The sequence below is a fragment of the Mixophyes fleayi genome, chromosome 1 (genome assembly GCF_038048845.1).
Source record: "Mixophyes fleayi isolate aMixFle1 chromosome 1, aMixFle1.hap1, whole genome shotgun sequence".
In the NCBI taxonomy this organism is placed as follows: domain Eukaryota; kingdom Metazoa; phylum Chordata; class Amphibia; order Anura; family Limnodynastidae; genus Mixophyes; species Mixophyes fleayi.
This window is the reverse complement of record NC_134402.1, coordinates 308,401,805-308,424,194: the sequence shown is the minus strand read 5'-3', so window position 1 is coordinate 308,424,194 and position 22,390 is coordinate 308,401,805. Positions and strand designations below refer to the sequence as shown.

General features: G+C 39.3%; 1 protein-coding gene across 2 annotated transcripts in view; it reads left to right on the top strand.

Moving 5' to 3' along the window:
• ACIN1 (apoptotic chromatin condensation inducer 1) overlaps positions 1–22,390 on the top strand; it is a 59,284-nt gene that overhangs the window by 27,621 nt on the left and 9,273 nt on the right. Inside the window, exons 4-9 of one of the 2 annotated variants that reach the window (XM_075211394.1) lie at positions 1,126–1,221; positions 2,780–2,868; positions 2,948–6,211; positions 7,142–7,393; positions 7,681–7,793; positions 17,915–18,035. In XM_075211394.1, the coding sequence (XP_075067495.1) occupies positions 1,126–1,221; positions 2,780–2,868; positions 2,948–6,211; positions 7,142–7,393; positions 7,681–7,793; positions 17,915–18,035 (3,935 nt within the window). Of the gene's footprint in view, positions 1–1,125; positions 1,222–2,779; positions 2,869–2,947; positions 6,212–7,141; positions 7,394–7,680; positions 7,794–16,791; positions 17,075–17,914; positions 18,036–22,390 lie in introns of those variants that run through there. The other variant, XM_075211399.1, reaches the window with a different exon arrangement.

The window sequence follows — 22,390 nt, the reverse complement described above, 5'->3', positions numbered from 1 at the left end:
TGTAGTTTAATAAGATAAAATGTTTTAAAAATAAAACAACGTATTGTAAATATGCTGTATTTGGTCAGTTTGCCTATTCTATTCTTTCTTCATTTTTTACACTGAAACAACTTGTAGCCAATTACAGGGTTAACAGCAAGAGGGTGGTATGCATTCTGTTCAGCCAGCTCTGGATTTCCATATGCCCGCAGGCTTGAAGTCCAGCTAGTAGCTAGTCCATACATATGATATAACAGCACTGAGTAGTCATGTGAAGCTCCGGTCACACTGTTTCAGGAAGAAAGATTGTGATTTCAAATCAGACTCTACATCTGTGATGGGCAACAGGTGGCCCTCTGAGCTTTCACCTGCGGTCCCCAGCTCATTCCTCTTCATTGTCAGATTTGTTTGTTATAACTTGTAGCACTTGTTTAAACTGTCTGCTGATATGTTATTACAGATAGGTGTCTCTTTGATTAAATGTAGTGTTTTAACTTCTTTCTGAGATTAAGGGTAATGTGTGACCTGTGTCGGAGTTACCAATGGTACAGCAGGTGTGGTGCATCGGGGCCCATGGAGATAATGGGGGTCGCCCGCTGCACAGGGAACTAGTGAGCTGTGGGCCCCAGTTCCCTCCTCCCAACAGCTTGCTTAGTTTGCGTCTCTGTGTGGCTCTTTTGAATGTTCGAGGGCCATACTATTACTGCTCTACATGAAAAAAGTACATCCAACTTGTTTTTAATTGTAGCCAAAACTAAAATGGCATGGGGTTTAGTTTAAATAAATATTGGGTCAGATTAATTTGTTCTTTTTATTCTTTGCTGGTAGTCCTCATATGTTAACTAACAATTGTAGGCATTTTAGGGACAAATCAATAGTTTGATACACAGGTAATGTTCATATAATACATTACAAAATGTTGTTATATATAGTGACCATTCCACTCTAATAAACCTGCATTAATGTTACTGAATTTAGTTTACCTTTTATTGCTGCAGTTGTGAGTGTGATTGTATCAACTCCCAAGATTTTGCGTAACCTAGGTCTTCGAACTGATTAAATTCCTAACTGTAAGCATAGTTGTTAATTCAGATAGGAACTGTACACCTGTTTGGCATATCTGGATATAGTGTCTTTGCTTCACAGAATCTTCAACAGAGTCAGAGGATGAAAATCTGAACCCTGACATTGTCTGTTCTGTTTTAAAGATGCCAGAAATAGAAATGGGAAAACGCACTTCAAGTATGTATTCATTCCCTACTCCCATGTATAGTGACGCGCACATCAAGGAGCATCTATAAACTTTATGCAATAACTGTAGTTGTTTGACAATCCAGTTGTCATGGTTATGTAATTCACCAATTAATACATGTTTTACCCTTCTTTTCTTTCACATTCATAAATGTCCTCGCTGTGTTTACTATCTGCTTACTTTTAAAATGACATATTGTTTTGAGCTGCTGCTCTAATTAAAAAATCCCATAATTCTTTTAGGCACTACTGCCATTTAAAAAGTCACAAAGGGTTATTTATTAACATTGCCCTGCACTAAATCCATAGTAAAAATTTACACATTTGCTTTCATTTGTCTAGTTTGCACTAGGGAGATAAAAGCTGACAGCTGCTTTCCTTGTAATGGCTGAAAACTATAACTTGTATTTCCCCAGCCGTTAGATTAATCTGCCCCTTTTATTAAAGCAGATGATAACATTCTTTAACATAACATTAGATGGCACTGCCCCTGGCAGATTCCTTAAAAAGTGAAAAATAAAAAAGTTTCATCATTTAGTTATGCTAAAAAACAAAAACTGATAAAAAGTAAAGTAAAAGCAAAACACACACACCATTTATAAATGTAAGTGTAATCTGTAAGAAAGTAAATAGTTTACAATTTAAAGAATAAGGGGGGTATTCAATTGTTTGGCTTGACGGCCGAAAAACTCGCGCTCTAAAACTATTACCGTTAATACGGTAATTACTTGCTGAATTTCAGCTCGCAGCTCCTTGAGCTGCGAGCTGAAATTCAGCGAGTAAATTACCGTATGAACGGTTTTTAAGCGCAATTTTACCGTATTAACGGTAATAGTTTGAGCGCAAGTTTTTCGTCCGTCAAGCCGAACAATTGAATACCCCCCTAAATGTGGCAATATATTTGTGAGGTCAAACTGTGTAAAAATATATTTATCCCAATCTACTACCAATTGGAAATACCATTTAACCTCAAAATAGTCTGGGATTCATGGGCTGAAACGCATGTGGGCCTGTAGGGGTTGAAATTTCTCTTTTGATGTAGGTAATGTAAGATTGTCCTGTTAACATTTATCTAGAAATTTCTGAATCTGAATGAAACGAAAAAAATTGTTGTTTTGGTGATAATGTCATGCGCATAGACATAGCCTCATTTGTAGAGTTACTGTGAAAAGCAAGTAACAATTTGGGAAATGCCAAGGGGCAATGTGAGGAAAGACTCTGGTAAATGTTTTGTATGTTTTTTTTCTGGAAAATGTCTTGCATTTCGTGTGATTACATACCGGTTTATCATAGTTTTTAATTAAAATCATAATTTCCCCCCAATTTCAGCTACAGACTTTAATAGTTCTGTTAAAGCTCACAGTAACCCTGGTCAGCAATTTGCTTAGTACAAGCCTGCCTGCTTTGGAAGGATAGATTAGATGATTAAGGCAGTGCTATATTGTCCTCATAATTATGTACCAAGCAGTACTGCTTTTAAAATTATGTTAATAAAAACATCTTTTTTGTGGATTTGGATAATTAAAGATTGCATCTTTTTTTGTAACAGAAAAAAGTCATTCAGTTTTGGAAGATCCAGATGATTCTGAAGAAGAGCTTCCGAGAAAGAGGGAGAGAAGGTCATCTCGGGTCAAACAGGTAACTGATATACATCTACATCACATATGAAGTAATTTATATTGTTGCAGGCTCAATTTTATATGCTTTCCTTTTGTAGGTCAAACCCTCAAAGCCAGCTGTAATTACACAACCAGTGCAGGAGCAGGAGACACGTAGGGCATCCACCCGTGTGCGTAAATCTAAAGGAGATGCACCTGCTACGAGGGAAGAAGCAGAAGAGGCGGGTGAGGAAGAGGAGGAAGAAATGGAAGAAGAAAAGGAATTGACAACTGAGAAAGATGAGGGAGAAACGCCAAAAAGAAGGAGGTCCTCAAGGACCATTGCTGCTCAACAGCACAAAAAGTCACCGAAAGTCAAGCGCTCACCTTCTCCACCTGAGTTATCAGAAACTGTCTCCAAAATATCATCTCTTGAGGCAGAGGAGATATCAGAAGAGCGTGTTCCACCGATGCTGTCTCTGGAAGGCATCCACCACCAGGTTTCTGAAAAGCAGGTGTCTCCAGTGACTGAGAAAGCAAGTTCCATAAGACTGCTCAACAAAGAGAGCTCTAAGAGTCACAAATCTCCTCAGAAATGGGGGCGTGGGACTCGAGAGCGGACTGAGAGTGCTTCAGATCCAGCATCACACCAGCCTCCAGTATCACCTTGTGTGATCCAACAAACTCCTCACCATCCCCAAGAAACTGAAAAAACAAAGACCAAACTACAAGATTCACAAATGCAAGAAGAGACTGAGAGTGCATCCGTGATTGTCACTGAACGCCCTACCACAAAAGATGTCAAAGTGAGGTCATCACTATTTCTAATGAAGCCACCAATTCGCACAAAATCAGAAGGAAAAATATCTGTGGGTGAACAGAGTCTGCATATAGTGGAAAAGTCCTCCTCTAGGGGTGTTAAAGCTATGTCCATATTACAGAAGCAAGACCCAGAACCTCATGCCAACATTAAAGAAAGTAGCCTGTCCTTGTCAAGCTGTCCTGAAGTGGGAAGATCAAATGTTAAGTCTATGTCTGTCTCAGAGAAGGTAGATACAGAGAAATCAGATGTGAGTTCAACAGTGTGTGTTAGTGGTCCAAATGAATCTGAGAAACCAGAAGTGGTTTCCCCAGTTAGTGTTCCAAGCTTAACTAATACAAGAAAGCTTAGGGTTAGAAAATCCACTTCACACCAGGACCAATCAGAAATTATAAAAACTTCAGAAAATGTGGATATTCCTAATACATCACAAGCACCAGAGGTGTTCAATGAGCCACTTAATTTGGAGAAAAGTGTGTTGGTAATATCTGAATTGAAAAACCAAGACCTAAAACCTGTTGAACAAACAGAGGCAGAACTATCTGATCCAGTTAAAGTGAAGGATACCAAAAATGTAACCGCGGTAAGACTAGAAGAAGAGCCTATTGAAAAAACAAAGTTAGATGATCCCTGTGTATCTGTTTTAGAGATAACCGAAGGAGAGTCAGCCACAAGCATTGAAATTGTCCCTAATGATTCTCTGAGAGAAAATGTGTGTTGTTCTGGCCCAGCAGAAGTGGAGGAACATGTTTTAGTTAAACGGAGTCCTCTTAAGGAAGAAATGCCCATGATAAAGGAAATGGCAGAATTGATGCAAGTAGATGTAGCCCCAAGAATTGCTGAAGAAATTTTGAATGTATCTGAAAATATAATGGAAGTACAGGAATCTGCCAAATTTGTACCACCAGAAGCTGTGGTTTCTGAAATATCCCCAGAAATGTCTCCATGCGCTCCAGTGGAGGAATCACCGAAGCCATCTGAGGTAACATGTATAGTTGAAGAATTTACGTCATCCGCATTAAAAGATGAGTCTCATTCAATTTTGACAGAAATATCTGACAAACCAGAAGCTACTCCTTTAGCGCCTTTGTCTGTATCATCAAATAATGAAGAAGAAAATCCTCAGGCGGTACATGAAATTTCACAGGCTATTGTTAATTTACAGGAAACTTCTAGCATATTGACATCTGTAGAGTTGACAGCAGTAACAATACAGGAAGATACTGGTGCAATGACAGAGGCTGAAACTCCTTCAATTGTTCCTGCAGTTTCAATATTTTCATCAAGCACGACAGAATTGTCCAATACTGCTTCTGAACTAGAGGCTCAAAAGGATAGTATTTCTGGTGATCAGCTAACTCATGAGACAACTGTCAAAAATCAGAGCGACCTTGAATTTGAGACACCAGAGGAAGGCAACCCTGTTGACCAAGAAATGAATGAGGTTACAGCAGTTACAAAAGATTTTCCTACTAACTTGGACATAGAAAACCATACAGTATCCCCAGCACCTGTTGCTATGCAAGAAAGTACAGAGGAAGAACCTGTAGTAATAGATACAGCTGAAGCTGATGTTATAACAAAAATTGATGAAGCGATTGTCCTTGAAGATTTGGAACCAACGTCAAGAGAATGTAAAGACCTTACTGTTGGTCCAGAGGAAAATTATGTACCAGCTTCAGAGATATCCACAGATGCTCAGCAGTCTACTAGTGTGGAGATGACAGAAGAGAATGTTCCATTTGTCCCACAGGAAGTTTATGAATTAAAGGAGAAAGAAGAAGCTTCTGGGGATTATGAAGACACTGTTAAGGAAGAGAAACCAGAAGAAAATATCTCTGTACATCCTCTTAAACTTAATGTGGAAGAAACCAGAATAATAAAATTTACATCCGCATCAGACTACCCATCACAAGAAGAGGCAGCTAATAAGTCTGTTTTGCAAACATGTTCTCCTGAACATGAAACAATAAATACTGCTATTGCAACTTCACAAACCATTAAAGGAGAAGTACAGACTTCAGATATACTTGCTTTATCGGCAGAGAAAACTCTTCCCGAGTCAGAATGCCTTATGGACATAACCATTGCAACAGGCCAGATTGTGCCACCTGGGAATAGCAACTCCCAAAGCCAGGAAATTATGGATACACCAGAGAAGATAGAATCACAAATGGAAGATGAACAAGTTAAAGAGCATCCTGATGCATCATTTCCAATTGAGTTGTCTCCTGTACATCATAGTACAGATAGATTGCTGCCTAGTGAAGATAAAGACTGTGTAAGAGAAGTGGAGCTACCTGTAGTGGCCGAAGACATAGAAAAGGTGGCTGTGGTTGACTCCCGACGAAGGAGGACCTCTTCTTCTTCCTCCTCCTCTTCTTCCTCCTCATCCTCTTCTTCCTCCTCCTCATCGTCTTCCTCTTCTCGTTCATCGCGCTCTTCTACAGAAAAGTCATCCCACTCCAGACATAGCTCACATTCTAAATCCTCTTCACCAGAAAGACGGGATCATATGTCACAGTCTTCAAGGTCAAGGTCTTCATCTTGTCACAGTGATAAGGTGAGGGATCATGCAAAATTTGAAACTGGGACCTTTTCTTTTATAAGTTTTCTATTCAAATGTACTACCTATTGTTTATTCAGACTTTGTATTTGTTCAATCTAAATATTAAGACTTAAATGTACATGTCTTTGTCAATTGCCCTGTATAGCTGTGCCTCACATCAAAATGAAAACTATGACTAATAATATTTAGGATTTAATCATTAAGATTATCGAGCATGCTCATACATCCAGTTGGAAGTTAAATGCTATCCGTCTGTACGTGTGGTCATCTTCTGACTCCACTAACAAGCCCCATGTGGTCCAGAAAGTGATATGGACACTTTGGCTGAACACCATATGGCCAATTCTTTTCCAGTTTATCCTGCTTTACTAATTGTAGGCAAGATAATGTATGCAATTTGTTTGGGGGAGGGGGGAGGTGGTTGAATTCCATTTTATGATGACATTTGTGTTAGGAGAGGAAACTCAAATGTCATCATACTGTGCCACCAATTACTTGAGACCATCCCTGCTATCAGGCCATGATTCCAAAAAGTTGATTTTGGTATTTCTATTATAGATACTGCGTGATTACTGACTTCTATGTGAATCATTATATCACTTCTAGTAATCTGAAATAATGGCACTTCTATAGTCCTATAAGATTTCCCATTTATCCCCATACAGCTGCTAGAGTTCACTAGAGGTAAAGCAGTCAGCACAAGAAGTAACTGTGCTTGTTGAGTTGCCTAAACTGTACAGTCATTCTCAAGTATGGCAAGTAAAGTTTTCTTAGGACTGCTTTAAATGTACTAAAGAGTGCTGAGGCCACACTAAAACTACATTTGTATAATCTCATTCTATTTAGTAAGAATAGGTGAGGTACTTAACTTAATGATAGTGGTGATGCTTCTGAATATTTCTGCTTACTTCTTTTATCCTCAAGGATACATTGTGTATTATGGGTTCTCCCCAGAAGGCATACCCAGAAATCTTGCCTGCTGAAGTCATACCATCACACCTGGGAGTATCACAGCCCCTGCCAAGTACCTCTCCACCTCCTCCACCACCACCACCACCACCACCACAGTTAGTGCATCTACAGCAAGATATACTAATACCACAGCAAAGTGCTTCCATTTTAGACTGTGAAGAACGGCGAAGGCCGTGTAAAACATCTGATGACACAGAAGAGCAAGTGAGTGAGCTGTATTGTCACATTCTGTTTTTTCTTGTCTGTAATTGTTATGAATGTTTATTCTTACATAATACATACCCACATAGTTATAGAAAGATTTGTATAAGTTGGTGTATGTACAAAATAATGACCTGTATATATTTTTTATTTCTTCCCCCTCCTCTCTTCTCATCCTATGTCTCAATTCTCCCTCTCAATCTTCTCACTTGTACTTATTGCCATTTGTGTCCATTCTAATACTTTATCCTCACCCCTACCACTTTTCCCATTTTCTTCTCTGCTGTCAGGAACAGAGTAAGAGAATAAGATTAGAGCCACAGGCCGAGGTTCAGGACCCAAAAAGTCCGGTCCCCGGGGAAGAGGAGGTGGAAGAGGAGCAGAGCCCAGGAGACAACAATGTGTAAGTGGCAGAAAGGTGATGAGAAGCATAAAGGATCTGTTTGTATTCACAACATGGTGCAGACACGTGTCACACGTTAAATATAAGTAAGACTTTTGCTACCTGATAAAAGTTCATACACATAACTTAATAATGCCACACTACTTAGTTTAGGTGTTGGATAATTCATTGCACACAGTACGCAATATGATTATAATGCTCATAAATATATGGGAAAATAGTATAGACTCACATACAAGATGCTAATAGATTTATTCATGGCGTTGCTATTCAGACACTGAAACAGTTATTTCTGTTTCTACTGAAAGATTTTGAAGATGGGACAATCTTCATTTAGCAAATTCAAACTCCTCTACCATAAGAGAGTTCATTTTTATAACACAAATCTACTCTCAAGAACAATCACACCACACAATGCAGCCACAGATTACAACAATCTACCAGCACCACAATACAGCTACATATTCTGCTAAAGAATGTACTAATGTCAAATTCTACACACACAGCAATGCTAGAAGCTGCTGTCTGAGTGGCATCTTTGTGTGACATTTCAATTCTATTACCCAAAAGTGGGTTGCAAAGGTATTGCTCAGTAAATAACAGATAGTCACTATCCGGTGAGCTTTCTTTGCAGTTGGAGAGTTGTAAATAACATTACCAGTTAAAATATTTACTGGACAAGCCAAGGAACACAAAAGTTATAGGTATGATCTGAGTAAACATTAGCAAGCTATGAAGTCTATGGCACTGAAAACCTGGTCAATACCATGAAAAGTTAAGTTTACATAGATTAAATCTACCTTCTACTTACCCTTTAAATGTACAGCTCATTGCACACTGGCAGATCTGATCATTCAGCCTGAGCACTGGATGACCGGATCTGAATGGTTCTGGTCACTGCAGCCTGCCAGTGAATGCACATACTGGCACAATCATGGACAGTGGCAGAATAGTCTTAAGCAACATCTAATCTATTCTGACCATATGTTGATAATGTGTTGCTGGTTGTTTTGGGCCCAAATGAACAGTGAAGGAAATGATTAATTCAATGGATAATTACTAGTGATGCAGTATCAAATTGTTTTTTTTTAAATTGCACCACGCATGTGATGTGAAATCTTACTGCATTGCATACACTCAAATGGCTGCCCATGTTGGCACTTAATTTTGCCTTGTGGCCATTTCGAAGCAACTGTGTTACCTGTTAAAGAATATGTCACCAGCCTTGTTCCCCCAGCTAGCAGAAATCTGGGCTCCCCTACAACTTGACAGTACTCTCACCTGTTGGCACTGCATCGGACCTTCTGTGGACATCAGCAGTTCTGGGGATATGAAAAATAAACAGCTGTGTGTTAATTTCTAAAACAGATAATAATTGGACAGAAGGAGGTTCTGGGAAATCGTCATTGTATGTGTTAAAAATAGAACACAGCATTGTTTGCGCCTACTCTTCCCCATTCTGTTGGCTCAGGGAGAGGACCCAATGCTGTTGGTTAGGCCATATTTGTGCACATTGCACAGCTAAGTAAAAATGAAGTTTATTTTACTCCAGGCAAACCTGATTTGAATGTTGTAATTACACTGTGTACATACATCATACTCTCCCTAGAAATTGCACGTGCATCATACTCTCCCTATAAATTGAAATATAGCAGCTACCATCAAATTTGTATATACGCTATCCACAGTTCAACTAGGTCAGTGCTACTAAAGCAAATATGGGGGGCATGTTATTGTGAGACCCTATGGTATTGGTAAGTTTTCAGCTTCAAAATTTATTTTTAATTCTTTATAGCTAAAATTGGGAAATTGGAAAAGATAAGACCAGATGTGGGTAGTTGGCCTATTCTCAAACCGCTCTATAAAATCACTGTTCATGCACGAAGTCTGCTTAAAAAAATATCTATAAATGGGTTGCTGAAGACAGAGCAATCGGTGTACGGTAAGTGACAATTGAGACTAGGGGGTTGTTGCAGGTATTTAAGGGAAAGGTGAATACAGATTTTTACATGCTTTATAACCTAAAACATCTCATAGAGCTGAGATGTTCCATTGTATGTATTTTGCACTTTTTAAATTATCATGTGTTTGGACGTCCCTCCTTTCCAGCAGTTAGCTGGCCGAATCCCAGAGAGCTGCACTAATTCAGTTGGCTCGGCTGGGAAAAGACAGCACACACATAGTGCTTGTGGTGGCTATTGGAGATGTCAACAGTAACAAGTTTAGTCCATATTGGTCAATCACAAGACTGGAGGGAGCAACATTGAATACTTGTCTCGGTAGAATAGCCAATAAAGTTGTAACTGCCTACTGAACCATAGGTTAACCGAGCAGTCGTTTAGGACATGACCCACAGCAGCGTTATATCCAAAATTCTTAAATGCACATAAGAGGTCTGCAGAGTTCAGTAAAACAGTAGCAGCCCAGTGGCTGAGCTGCTGTGTTTGGAAGTATTGTGTTATGAAAATATTCTGTTATGAGGCTCTAATTTGGCCACTGTTGCACTGCTCGGTTTTAAAATAGTGCCACAACATGACAGCACATAATCGTATTAAAATATAAACTGTTTCATTGAACTCTAAATACAACATAAAAATACATAATATATATTGTACACTTGTGTGTACTTTTTATTTTTTATTTTATTTTTTGCTTTATTAAAGGTGCGTAACAAAACCTGAATGCAGAATGTATCTAACATATACCTCTTTCACATTGCCCCCTCAGCAATATCCTAGGTATATGAACCCAGGATATTGCAGACAGAACCTTCCACCCCAGCAAATTACTGGGTAGACCGGGTTCACACTGAACATCAAAAGAGGAGCTTTGATTGGCTCCTCTTTTGATGTAAGTTGTTTTTTTTGTTTTGTTTTTATGTTTTCAATGGGTTTCGTTGAGACCCGGGTTGAAAAACCCAGGTCTCACCATTCAGACTGGAGGCTACCCAGCTCGGACCCGGAAATAACCCCCCAAAAGACCCGGGTCTAATTCCCAGGTCATCCGACCCGGGAATTAGCAGGGCACCCGTTAACACTCAGCCTCGACCCCGGTCATTGGGGCTTCCCCTGGCAATAACTCGGGTTTTTGAGGCAGTCTGAACGGGGTATAGGTGAAGGTTCTGTATCTTCAGGGAGCCAGAAGTATGCTGTCCTTTGTCTTTACCACCCCCCTTTCACCCACACAACATACATGTTTGAACTCACTAGCATAGCTCTTGTGCTACTTTTTTAAGTAGTTGAAGATAAAGTGGAACAATTAAATTAAACTACACTTTTTGTATGACTGCAAAGGTGGCATTTTAGAAGGGTGCCCCATATTCTTGTTAGGTTTTGAGTATTGTCCTGATCGGTGTCAACTGTGTAAAGGAAATGGACAAAACTTTTCATGTGCAAGTACGCACTTTTTCAGGAATCTGTTTGCACTAAACATAACATGTGTAAACCAAGAAGTTTGCTCATAATAGTTGCACTATTTTAATTTTGTTCTATACACTCAAAAACATCAACAAACCCTTCAGTTAAAAGCCCGTCTGCAGAAAGTGTTTTTCAGCTAACAGCTTGCCCCATGTTCCACAGAGTTGCGATAATGCTTTAAGATACATGAACTTGCATTTCTTTTTCTTTTTTTTTTTTTTTTTTTCTTTTAAAAGCTAATATGCTAGTGTTTTTGTTAGCATGCAAAACATTTAGGAGCAATGTTCTAGCATTTGGGGGTCACAAAGCACAAACCAAAGGGTCACATCTTTTTATATTAAATCTGCTTTATTTACAAGGATTTGAAACATTCTCTGTATATTGTGACCTATTATACATATGGGGGTATATATAGATGGTATTTGGATTAGGGCTTGCATGCTGTCTTGTAGGAAAGTGGGCATCTCGATCATGTACGGAGCGGTTAGGACCCAAAATATTCTGTATATGAAATGGCAATTTTTGTCAGATGTCCCCCTTGATGCACATACAAATAGTTCTTTATCACTATTCATAAGCATGCACCCTACTCAATAATTAAGAAACTAATGACATTCTTGAAGTATTTCATGAATATTGGTTCAAGCCACAAAATGGCTACCTCCATTCGGCCACAGGTGTGCATTAATTACCATAGTTACGTAGTTTGTATTATGATTGGATAGTTCAGGTGGATGATGTAGCTCACACTGGTGCTTCAATGCATGTAACCAAATGTAGAAGAAAATAGTGCAACTTTTATGAGCAAACTTCTTGGTGTACACATGTTATGTTTAGTGCAAACATATTCCTGAAAAAGTGCATACTTGCACATGAAAAGTTTTGTCCACTTCCTTTACACAGTTGACCCCACTCAGGACAATACTGAAAACCTGACAAGAATATGGGGCACCCTTCTAAAATGCCACCTTTGCTGTTTTAGTGAAGTTTTAATACTTAAACATAAATGCAAAATATCAATTACCTATGTTCTAATGCTTCACTGAACCATCAGATCCCCTTGACATCTTTCAGTCTGCATTGGCTATACTCACTCCTGCTGAGAGCATATTGATTAAGGGACAACATGCTGCTTGTATGAAAAAAATGTTTGCCTCAGCAGAACTGAGGTAATTTCCCTAATGTCTGCCACAGTCCAACAATGCTCTTCAACCTCTTGACAAGGCAGGCTTATATATTCCCTCTTTCAAGTGTTCTTTTATATCAAGACATAATTAACAATGTAGTCCAAGTCCTAAAATGAGATAAATCTAATTTCAAGTGACAAATAAGACCAAACTGATTTTACTTTGTCATTATTTATTCAGCAAAAAGTGAGCTAACAAGAACTCTTTCGTACAGAGTTTCAGTGGATATAAAAACCACATTTAGCATCTGTAACTTGGAGTAACGTTGACTGCATAAGTTTGTTTCTTACATCATACAGTATATGACGTGGCCATTGCAAAACATATATTTTCTTTTCAGCCATACAGTTTTACTAGTGCCAACTCCTGGGTAGTTTGGCAACTGTCTTCAGTATTCTCCATATTTTTTTTTTTAAATAACCTTTCACTGTAGAATAGTGAACTTCAAATTGTTTGGAAATGTCAAGACTAATGTGCAACAACAATTGCATCTGAGAGCACTGCAGATGTCCTTTCTCCTTGACATGGTGTTAAGAAAAATCTGAAAGGTAATAAATAATGTTCCAGACAAAACTGCCAAAGGTTCTGCTTTTATAGAGAGGTGGCAGCAACTCCTGATGATCAAACAGTGACAATCACTTATCTCAAGTCACTTTCTGTATTGATAGGGAAACAGTAAGGGTTTACCTTCTTCACACACAGCTTCTTTTTTGTTCAATAAATAATGATGCATTCAAATCTGGTGTGAGTTATTTGTCACATGAGATTAGATTGAACAAAGTTTAGGACTTGGTGGATTAGATGATTGTTAATTATGTTTTGATTTGTAAAAACACAAATTTGAGAGCGTGCACTTTATATTGCATATGAAGGTTTGTATATAATGAAATACCTTATTGCAGTAATAACTATGATAACTTAACCACACCATAGAATTACAAGAATACAGTTAATGTATTTTTTTTTTTACTGTATTGTGGCTCTACACAAGGCTCTTACCAATGGCTATTAGTGCTGACCAGACCACTACAGGTCTAGAGCTGCCCTATTTATAATTTACAACCTGGTCTGTAAGCTATGTCTATGGACCATGACTGAGCTCCTGTTCTTAAAGACAGTGTAATAGCAGAAACACCAGCTCACAGATTCACAGAAAATGTTTGAAATCTATTGCAGTGGTCTCTGAAACAGTCACTTGCTGGCAGTACACCTCAGGCTCTAAATTCTATTTATTATCCTAGGGGCGTGCTTCCTGAAACACAGCCACATATGTCCACGATGTAGTATTTGCATAGTCCTGCTAAACTTGTCCCTGCTATGCCCTTGCTTCAATTGACCCTAGCTAGGACTTTACAGCTTCCTAAGGGGTATATTTACTAAACTGCGGGTTTGAAAAAGTGGAGATGTTGCCTATAGCAACCAATCAGATTCAAGCTTTCATTTATTTAATGCATTCTACAAAATGACAGCTAGAATCTGATCGGTTGCTATAGGCAACATCTCCACTCTTTCAACCCCGCAGTTTAGTAAATCTACCCCTAAGTGTACGTTCAAATGGACTTTTCTTTGGGGCATGTATAAAGAGCTTTGATTCTCAGATATATTCCTAACATCTACTCCATTTAATTGAATTGATTATTTTTTTTTAAAAAAAAAAAAAAAAGGTTTTACTCCCAAACAGTAATTTACTAAAACATAAAAAATTAAAAGTATAGATATCGCCCATAGCTAACAATCAAATTCTAGCTATGATTTAATCTAATTACGAGATAAATGATAACTAGAATCTGATTGTTTGCAATGGGCAATACCTTCACTTGTCCTTTTAGAAATGTTAATAAATCTACCCTAAAAGAATCACAGGGGGCAAAGGAAGGATGGCTGATGGAACTAAAATCGTAAGCTGTACTCTGTGCTGTACTAGGTCCACATCCTAATCTGTACAAGACTCTTAAATACAGGGTGGTCCATGTGTGGAAAACCCCTTTTAAAATGGAAATATTAAGCCAGTGTCTACATATATGATCTGAGTGTGGTGGAAAACTTTTTAGGGTATGGGGCTAGTATGATGGCCATGTTGAAGTCAACTCTAATTTTTTTTAAAAAAATTAAAGGGGTGTTTACACACTTATGGACCACCAATAATGCACTCATGCCTTTGGAGGTATACAGGGAGGTACACATGCTCAACTCGGGACCTCTTTGATGTCCCCTCACTTTTGACAGTACTTCCCCCTAAGATGATTTCTGGTATTTCACTCCTACCCAGCATTTTCTCCAAGGCTTGCTTCTGCTTTCAGTTCCTTTGCAGTAGACTAATTAAGGACTCCAGAAATTGCATGTATATAATTTGAGCTATTTATTTTATTATAGGGTGATAAATAAAATAAACATTCTATTTTTTGGGAAGGGTGGGGGGTGAAAAACAACAATTCTGAGATGGTGACATGGTATTGATCAGCTTTTGCTTGCCAGCAAATGGGTGGGCTAAATGTGTGCATTTTTCTTTTAAAAGTGAGCAGTCCTGGATAAAATATGTTTTGCAATATTGGGTAGATGTAGTTAAGCTGGGTACACACTACAGAAATTTCGACCAACTTTTTATGCAGAGCGATTTTTACATGCGATCGATGATCCGATCATTCGGTCCATGGACTGCATACATATACACTAGCCTTGTTTAGGACGATAAAGGGAAGAGCGGACGTCCCTTTAGCGACTTTTTACAGCCATGTTGTCGTGAGCAATGACTGTAATTTCGTACTCACTGTTGTGGATCGGTCGGAAGTTTATACACACTACACAGCGGAAATGAGATTGGACCAAAAATATTAAACTGTACGACCAACCAAATGAGGCGACAATCGTCCATTTGGGCAGACTTTCGACCATCGTGTCACTGCACACACTGACCCGACTTTTAAACGAGCGGTCGTATGTTGGCTGTTTGAGCCGATTATTGGATGAAAACAGTGTAGTGTGTACCCAGCTTTAGATGGAAATGTCACTGTTTAATTATTAGAAAACTGCACAGTATATTTTTTTCTTTTTCTTTATACAAGATACAATTCTCACTATCTGTTATTCTCCGGGCTTCATGTGTTGAAACTAAAATTGTTTTGTTAATTTTTTCTTACTGTTTGGATTCAAACTGCTATTATTTTCAGTTTGTGATGTCATACAATTGCCATGGAAACAAAGTCACATCACATGATTTAAGAAGCAAAACTGTCAACACAAAGGGCTTCATTTAGAGTTGGGAACAAAGCGAGACAAATTTAAAAAAAACAAATTTGTACATTTTCAAAACCACTGTAGGGGAGGGAAATTTAAAATGTGTCTATTGCTTTAGGGGCACATTAAGTTAGCTTTCAGGTCAGAGATTACGCGCGGCTGCACAAATTCCGATACCGCAACATTGCGGATTTCCGTGCGTTCCCCATAGGGTTGAGAAAGGAGATCTACAATGTTGCGATACCGCATTGTCACTTTACACATGCAGCCATGGACCAAAAAGCTAATTGAATATGCTCCTTAGCGTTAGGAGAGGACATGTCCTAGCCCAAATCTATATTGCAGTGTAAAAACAAAGCTGTCCAGTAGTTGTGCACCACATGCAAAAGCAGCAAGTGGTTTCCCTGTATGCAAAAAATAAAATACATTTGCACCCTTTATATTGCAACATAATTTGTCCTGGAGCAATAGTGCTGGGCTTTTTGGTTTTGGGGGTTTTGCTCCAACTCTAAATTAAGCTCATAATGAATAACATTTACCAGTGATGTATGTACAACGGCTTGCATATACATACCCTAATGGTACCCACAATTTGCAATTGGGCTGCTCTACATAACTGGGTCACGTAAACAATTAGTACATGCATGTAGGCCACATTGCACGGGATTGGCTGAGCAATTGAACCACAATGAAGGGGGCTTTTGTAGTAAACATGGCCCACCAAGCATAACAATAGAGGGTCACTTATATACCATTTTCCCCCATTTCCAATCAAATCTACAGAAATAAGATTTTTATTTTTTTTATTAAGTGTAGCTATGCCTTTAAACTTGCATATGGTAGGGGGTTGGTGAATTTGACCAACCAAAATTGCTACTGGGAATGGTAAGGAAAAAAAAAAAAGTAATGCTGAATGGTGCAAACGTTGTGCTGAGAGCAATAGATAATAAAATTACTTAAGACTTTATGTAGCCATTACAGTTCATGTATGTGATTAAAGAAGATAATAATATAATTCTGTCATAGGAGAGTGGCAGATATGTGTGATTAACATGTGAATGTGCGGTAACCTGAGCGCCTCTTCCTCCCCCCACCCCATCTCCTGCCCCTGGGAGCCTTCCTCCTCCGCCCATCACTCCTCCCTGTACGCGGGGCTGCTGGGTAATCATCAAGATGGCTGCAGAGCATGTTTGAGTGTGGCTCCCCTGCCGGACACTGAGCAACCATTTGCATTTCAGAGAGGAGACCAGGCCAAAGCCCCGCTGCTGCGATCACATCATATCGGCTTCCTTCTTTCCTTCTCTCTTCTCCCCAATCCCCGGGTTCCCACCCTCGTCACCCCACTCTATTCGACCTCCAGAGCCTCCTTTCCGCCCACCTCCCTTCCCCTCCCCCTTTCCTTTCAGCCGGCTGCCAGGGAAATGTTATCAGAAAACAAAGACTGGTAAGGGGATTCCGTGCGGGCCCGTAGCCTCCCTGTGTCTGTGGAGGATGGGGGAGAGATGTCCTTTGTTAGCCATGTGACGAGCAGGAGGGGGGCTGGATGTGCCGTTGCCGCAGTATGTGTGTGTGTCAGGACGGCTGGATGTACAGGGAGCCCTGGTAATGGTATTATCGGTGCTCCTCAGTAAATGGGAGGGATGAGGATACGTGTAGGCACGCCGTATACGTGCTGACAGAGTGGGTGAAGTTTACTAATGGTAATGGACTACCGTGCTGCGTGTGCTGTGGTGGGAGAGGGACAGTTACCGTCTAATGTGTGGAAATGGGAAACAGGCACCCATCTGAAAATGAGCTGATTGAGCGTATCACCTGTTATTAGGTTGAGATCACCCTGAATTTGGGACCTATACACTATAGAGAATCCTATATTGATGAAAAGGCTTAATGTCTGGCCTTTCCTGTAAACTAATACTTTGAAGTTGGCAACAACACTATTCCAGGTTGTAATATACAGCAATTGGCTATGTTTTATCTGCAGACAAAGTTATTTTGGTGTTTCTTGTCAGGCTTTAATGAAATTTGTCCTGTGGTGTCTTCCTTTTCCTGTGTTTTTAGTGGATTTTTTTTTTTAGTGTATGATTCTCTAGTCAGATTCATAATGACCCAGAATGAATGTTTATATACAATTGCAAATCATATTTCTTGTGTTCTATATATATATATATATATATATATATATATATATATATATTATTATAAACTTGCAGAGTTATGGAGTATTTAAATGTGCTTATAATGACTTAAAACTGCCATGTAATTAACAGTCCTGTATATGTTGCAGTGCACCGGAGAGAGAGGACACTGTAATGGAAGCAGTTGAAAGTCAAACAGAGGGTGAGGTCCAAGAGACTACACCACCCCAACCCCAGGAAGAGAGCTGTGAGGTGGATGAGAAGAAAGAGGTAAGCGATGATCTCCACCACAGTCTGATCTCCAGGGGCCCAACAATGGATAACGCGGGAGGGGAGCACATGTATGGGATCTCCCACCCCATGCATCTCCATAGTGCAGCTGTTTTTATTATTTAACTTTTACAACTGCCACAGAAATGGTTATATACATTTGTCTTCCTTAGAAATGTGCCCATATAAAACTAAGTATACATGGATATGGGGTGTGAGGTCCAAGACATGATATACGGTTGCTGTAGGGGAAGAGTTATTAGTCACCAACATTTTGGGAACTGGGAACATACACATCAAACATGTAAACATGGCCCTAAATTGTGCCAATCAAGGCCCTGTGATGAATTCAGCTTCTTGTGAGCAGATTAACGTTAAATGATTCTCTTCAGGAAGGGGTGGGTTGATGGGTATCTGTGAAGAGTGGTCCCAAAGTTTGGGGTTTTCAATGGGAGGGGGGAGATAGTGTTTTAAGGTGCTCCCTGCTCTCTCCCACCTCCCTTGTCCACCAGCGAAGCCTGTATAAGTGTGTGTGCCGTTCCTTCCTCCGTAAAGACACCTCTCCCATCGCCCCAGCGCTTCCACCAAAACCCTGCTGGACTTCCAGGCACAGCAACACCCAGTCAGAGCCCAGCTTTACCCAGGCAGCCCAGAGGGTGCCGAACAGACGCTGCTTTGAGCATAAAGAAAGGAGGGCTGGGTGAGCCTCCTATTCATCTCAACAGTTCCCCAGCCAACATGAATCCCAAAGTGGAACTTTGTCAAATGAAAGTGAATAACACTCCTTTGAGGCATAAAAACTATTCTTATGAAGTATTCATTTTCATGAGCCCTGCTGGCTGTTCATCAAAAACAGGACTTCTCTGCATCACCTCCAGATCATGAAATGAGAAATTGCACCATGATTGCTTTTACTGTTTTTGTTCCAAAAGAAACATCTGCATTGCTAACATCAAAGATCACTACTCATAAGGTGTTTAATGGACTCATGTTTCAAATCGACTAAATCAAAGCTGATGTGTTATATCTGTATGGCCCGCTTACAGCCTACAAGATCAGAAGATATTGTTGTATTACTGCAAAATCCTATTCTTACGCTGTTTCTAAATGCAAGAGGTCCCCCCAACTGGACATTAAAGACTTTTACAGTATCATTACAGACAGTTTACATTCACAGAAGTGTCTCGTTTTATAGAAGAGCAACTTTGGCTGAGGTCTCCAAGTTATTTCCACAAACTTGACATTTTAAAGCAAACTAAATTTACTCTGAACTTTGGAACTGTTGAAGCCATGTGGAATCATCAGTGCTATTCATGACTGGAATTAATATTTGTGACCCTGATATCCAGCAGACCTGAGGTTTGTGTCTAAAGTCACACAGCTCATGCATTGCATCTGTCAGCAACACTAAATCTGTAAGGGGGGACTCTTGACTGATGAAGGGTCTTGGCAAATCCCAGCTCCTTTTGAACTTTTAACAAAACAGACTCTTAAAGGCATCTTTGCCGTGGATTTAATGGGGTTAGGCCCCACTCTCACCCACCCTCCTCACCGCTCACCACTTCCCATCTCACCCTCCAAAAACACACGACAAACCAATTGCAAAATAAGCGGAGGGGCACCGGCTGGCCACTCCTGAGCCACGTGGGAGAGACACACGGGGTACCAGGACAGTTCATCACTCCTCTGATTAATCGTTGGTTTCTTTTTATCTATTTCAATTTCTCTCCTTAGTCTTCAGTTTTTGTTTTGTTTTTCCTCCCTTTTTCCTTTTATTTCTTTTTTTATTTTATATTAGACCAAATTACATTTCTTAAGACCTCTTGGTTTTGGTTGATTTGCTAAATGAAAAGCAGCATTCTACAGGGCATTTGAAGGGATGGGTTAATCGTATCTTATTTCATACATTGGTGCACCAGTCATATTCTTAACTTACCTTTAGGTGGCACAATGAAAAATATAGTTCTTGAATTTACATTGTTTTGAAAGTTCAAGATGGTGATCAATTTGAACGCTCTTGTTTTCTTTTAACAAGTAAACAGCTATTGTTCATAATGTTCAATCACTTTAATAGCGACAGATTGAAGTGAAGGGTGAATGCTTTTCTCCTGTTGCACAGTCAATTAAGCTCTGAAGATGCTGCGTGTAATATGCAGAGCTTAATTCCTACCACGAGAAGTGGAGGAGCCTTCCATTTTCACCTCAATGGGGCAAATTCAGTTGGTGTGAGGTACCAGTAAACATTGGCTCGATGTTCAGATGTGCATATTGCCGGCTATTCTGGTAAGGAATCTCTGCTCTTTTTTTTAAAAAAATAATAATTTTGTGCTCTTCTATGGGATGTGACGAAAAATGAGAGGAAATTTTTATAAAAACTGACACCATGTGTCTCTGTGAACTGTTTCGGAGAAGCATCGCGTCACCTTGTGCCAAATTGAACCTGTCATGTAAGCATTTGAGCACTTATGAACACTTGTGATTTTCTATCTGGGAAAACCACTAATGTTTAAAATACCCATGTGACAATCCCTAAGATGATAAGTTAAGATTTAGCCAGATACCTGGACATCTGACTATCAATTTTTCGCCATCCATTTGGAAGACAGAATTGGAAAGAGATAACTGCTTGTCAGTGTAGTGCAACTGCAAAAGTGTTTGGAGATACACACATTATAATAGGGTCCTCTGGCTAGCTGCTTCTGTCACCCATTCTTTGTTAATCTTTGGTCACCTCTGCAGATCTGAATTATGGGCTGTATTGGTCAAACAAACTACCATGTGTGGGGCCAGCATGTGTACACAAGAATCATGGTTTTAAAATATGATCAGGGCTGGTGACTTGGCAGCACTAAGTGAGTGCTTGCAAAAACTTCTATGGATATTTCTCCTGGACAGACTAGTTATTTCAGTCTTTCTTTCTCCCTGATGTGACAACCATGTTTGATAACCAAAAGTGAATACAAGTCCACAACCTGGTCACTGAAGTATCGGGTAAAAACAAAGTGTTTCCAAAGATAGACTGAAATTGGCCACCGTAAATGTTACAATAGATATTGGTATTGTGTAAGATGGAATTATAGGGTTTAATTTTAATGTGAGTCTAGGCAGGTTAAAAAAAAAAACCACAAAACATGATATCTGTTTTTTTGCTAAGGATGACTAAACCTAAATATAAGTTGCCTTCTATCAAAGAGCTGCTAAAAACTGCACAAATATGTAAAATTTTCCATGTCTTGCCATTTGATTAGATTTTTTATTTTTTTTGACACTGGCATATTGAATCAGCGTGAGGACACATCGCATCTGACTTTAAACAAATGTTTTACTCATTTTCCCTCATGTCCCATAGAGGTGCTGATAAAAATGAGCGTAGATTTCTTACTGTAATAGCCGGCAATATGTGCATCGTAACATCAAGGCGATGTTCAGCGGCGTCGCGTGCTGAATTGAATCTGCCTCTGTGTGTTGGTTAATAATAATTCTCAGAAATGCAAATCTGCACTGTCTAGTGCAAGCAAAGCGATGGAAGCTAATATATAGTTGGCTGCTATGGTTTTACCACAGATATGTACCTTATTAAATCTCTTGTGCTATGTACATTTGCTGTGAATTGTTATTTACTATATCAATTTTAATTAACACTGTACAAAGTAAGCAGTACATACAGGGCATTGTGACAATTGAATCAGTGTAAATATTTGCACAACACAATAAGAGCGAGTGAAAATGATCAGGCAGTTTCTGGAAGAGGTGACTGCAGCTTATTTAGTAAAATTACTGGGAGGAATCCTGTATGAAATTATCTTCTCCACAATCATTGTTCGTGGATCTGTTGTGTATATATTTAAAAAAAAAAAAAAAAGTTAGCGGCTCATTTATATAAAGACTACTGTTTTTGGTTTAGTGGCCCTTTTAATGTTTGGTTGTTGTGCTTTTATGTGGATTGTGGGGGTAAACCCATAATACTTTCATGTTAACACATAATTGTCATAACTTATCTGACCCCTCATTCTTTACGGACTATTGAAATGTGAACGCTGTACAGTGCAACAGCATGGATGTACTTCCGCATTGTAACTGGAAATCTCACTGTTAGGTATTTACCTAACAAGGTTGTCAAGCCTCGGTCCCAGCTTGGGATAGCTGAATTGGCTATTCCATTCAAGGCGTTTGCTATGAAATCCATACTGACAGCTCTGTAGTAATTACTACATTTGTACGTACTTAAAGATTCTGTAAGTTTCTCTAAATCCTAAATGTCCAGCTCCAAATACCCTATTGGACAAATGCATTTAAAAGTATCTTTGAAACACTTTGAAAGCATTTTTTTTTGTGTGTGGGATTTGTTTTTTTTC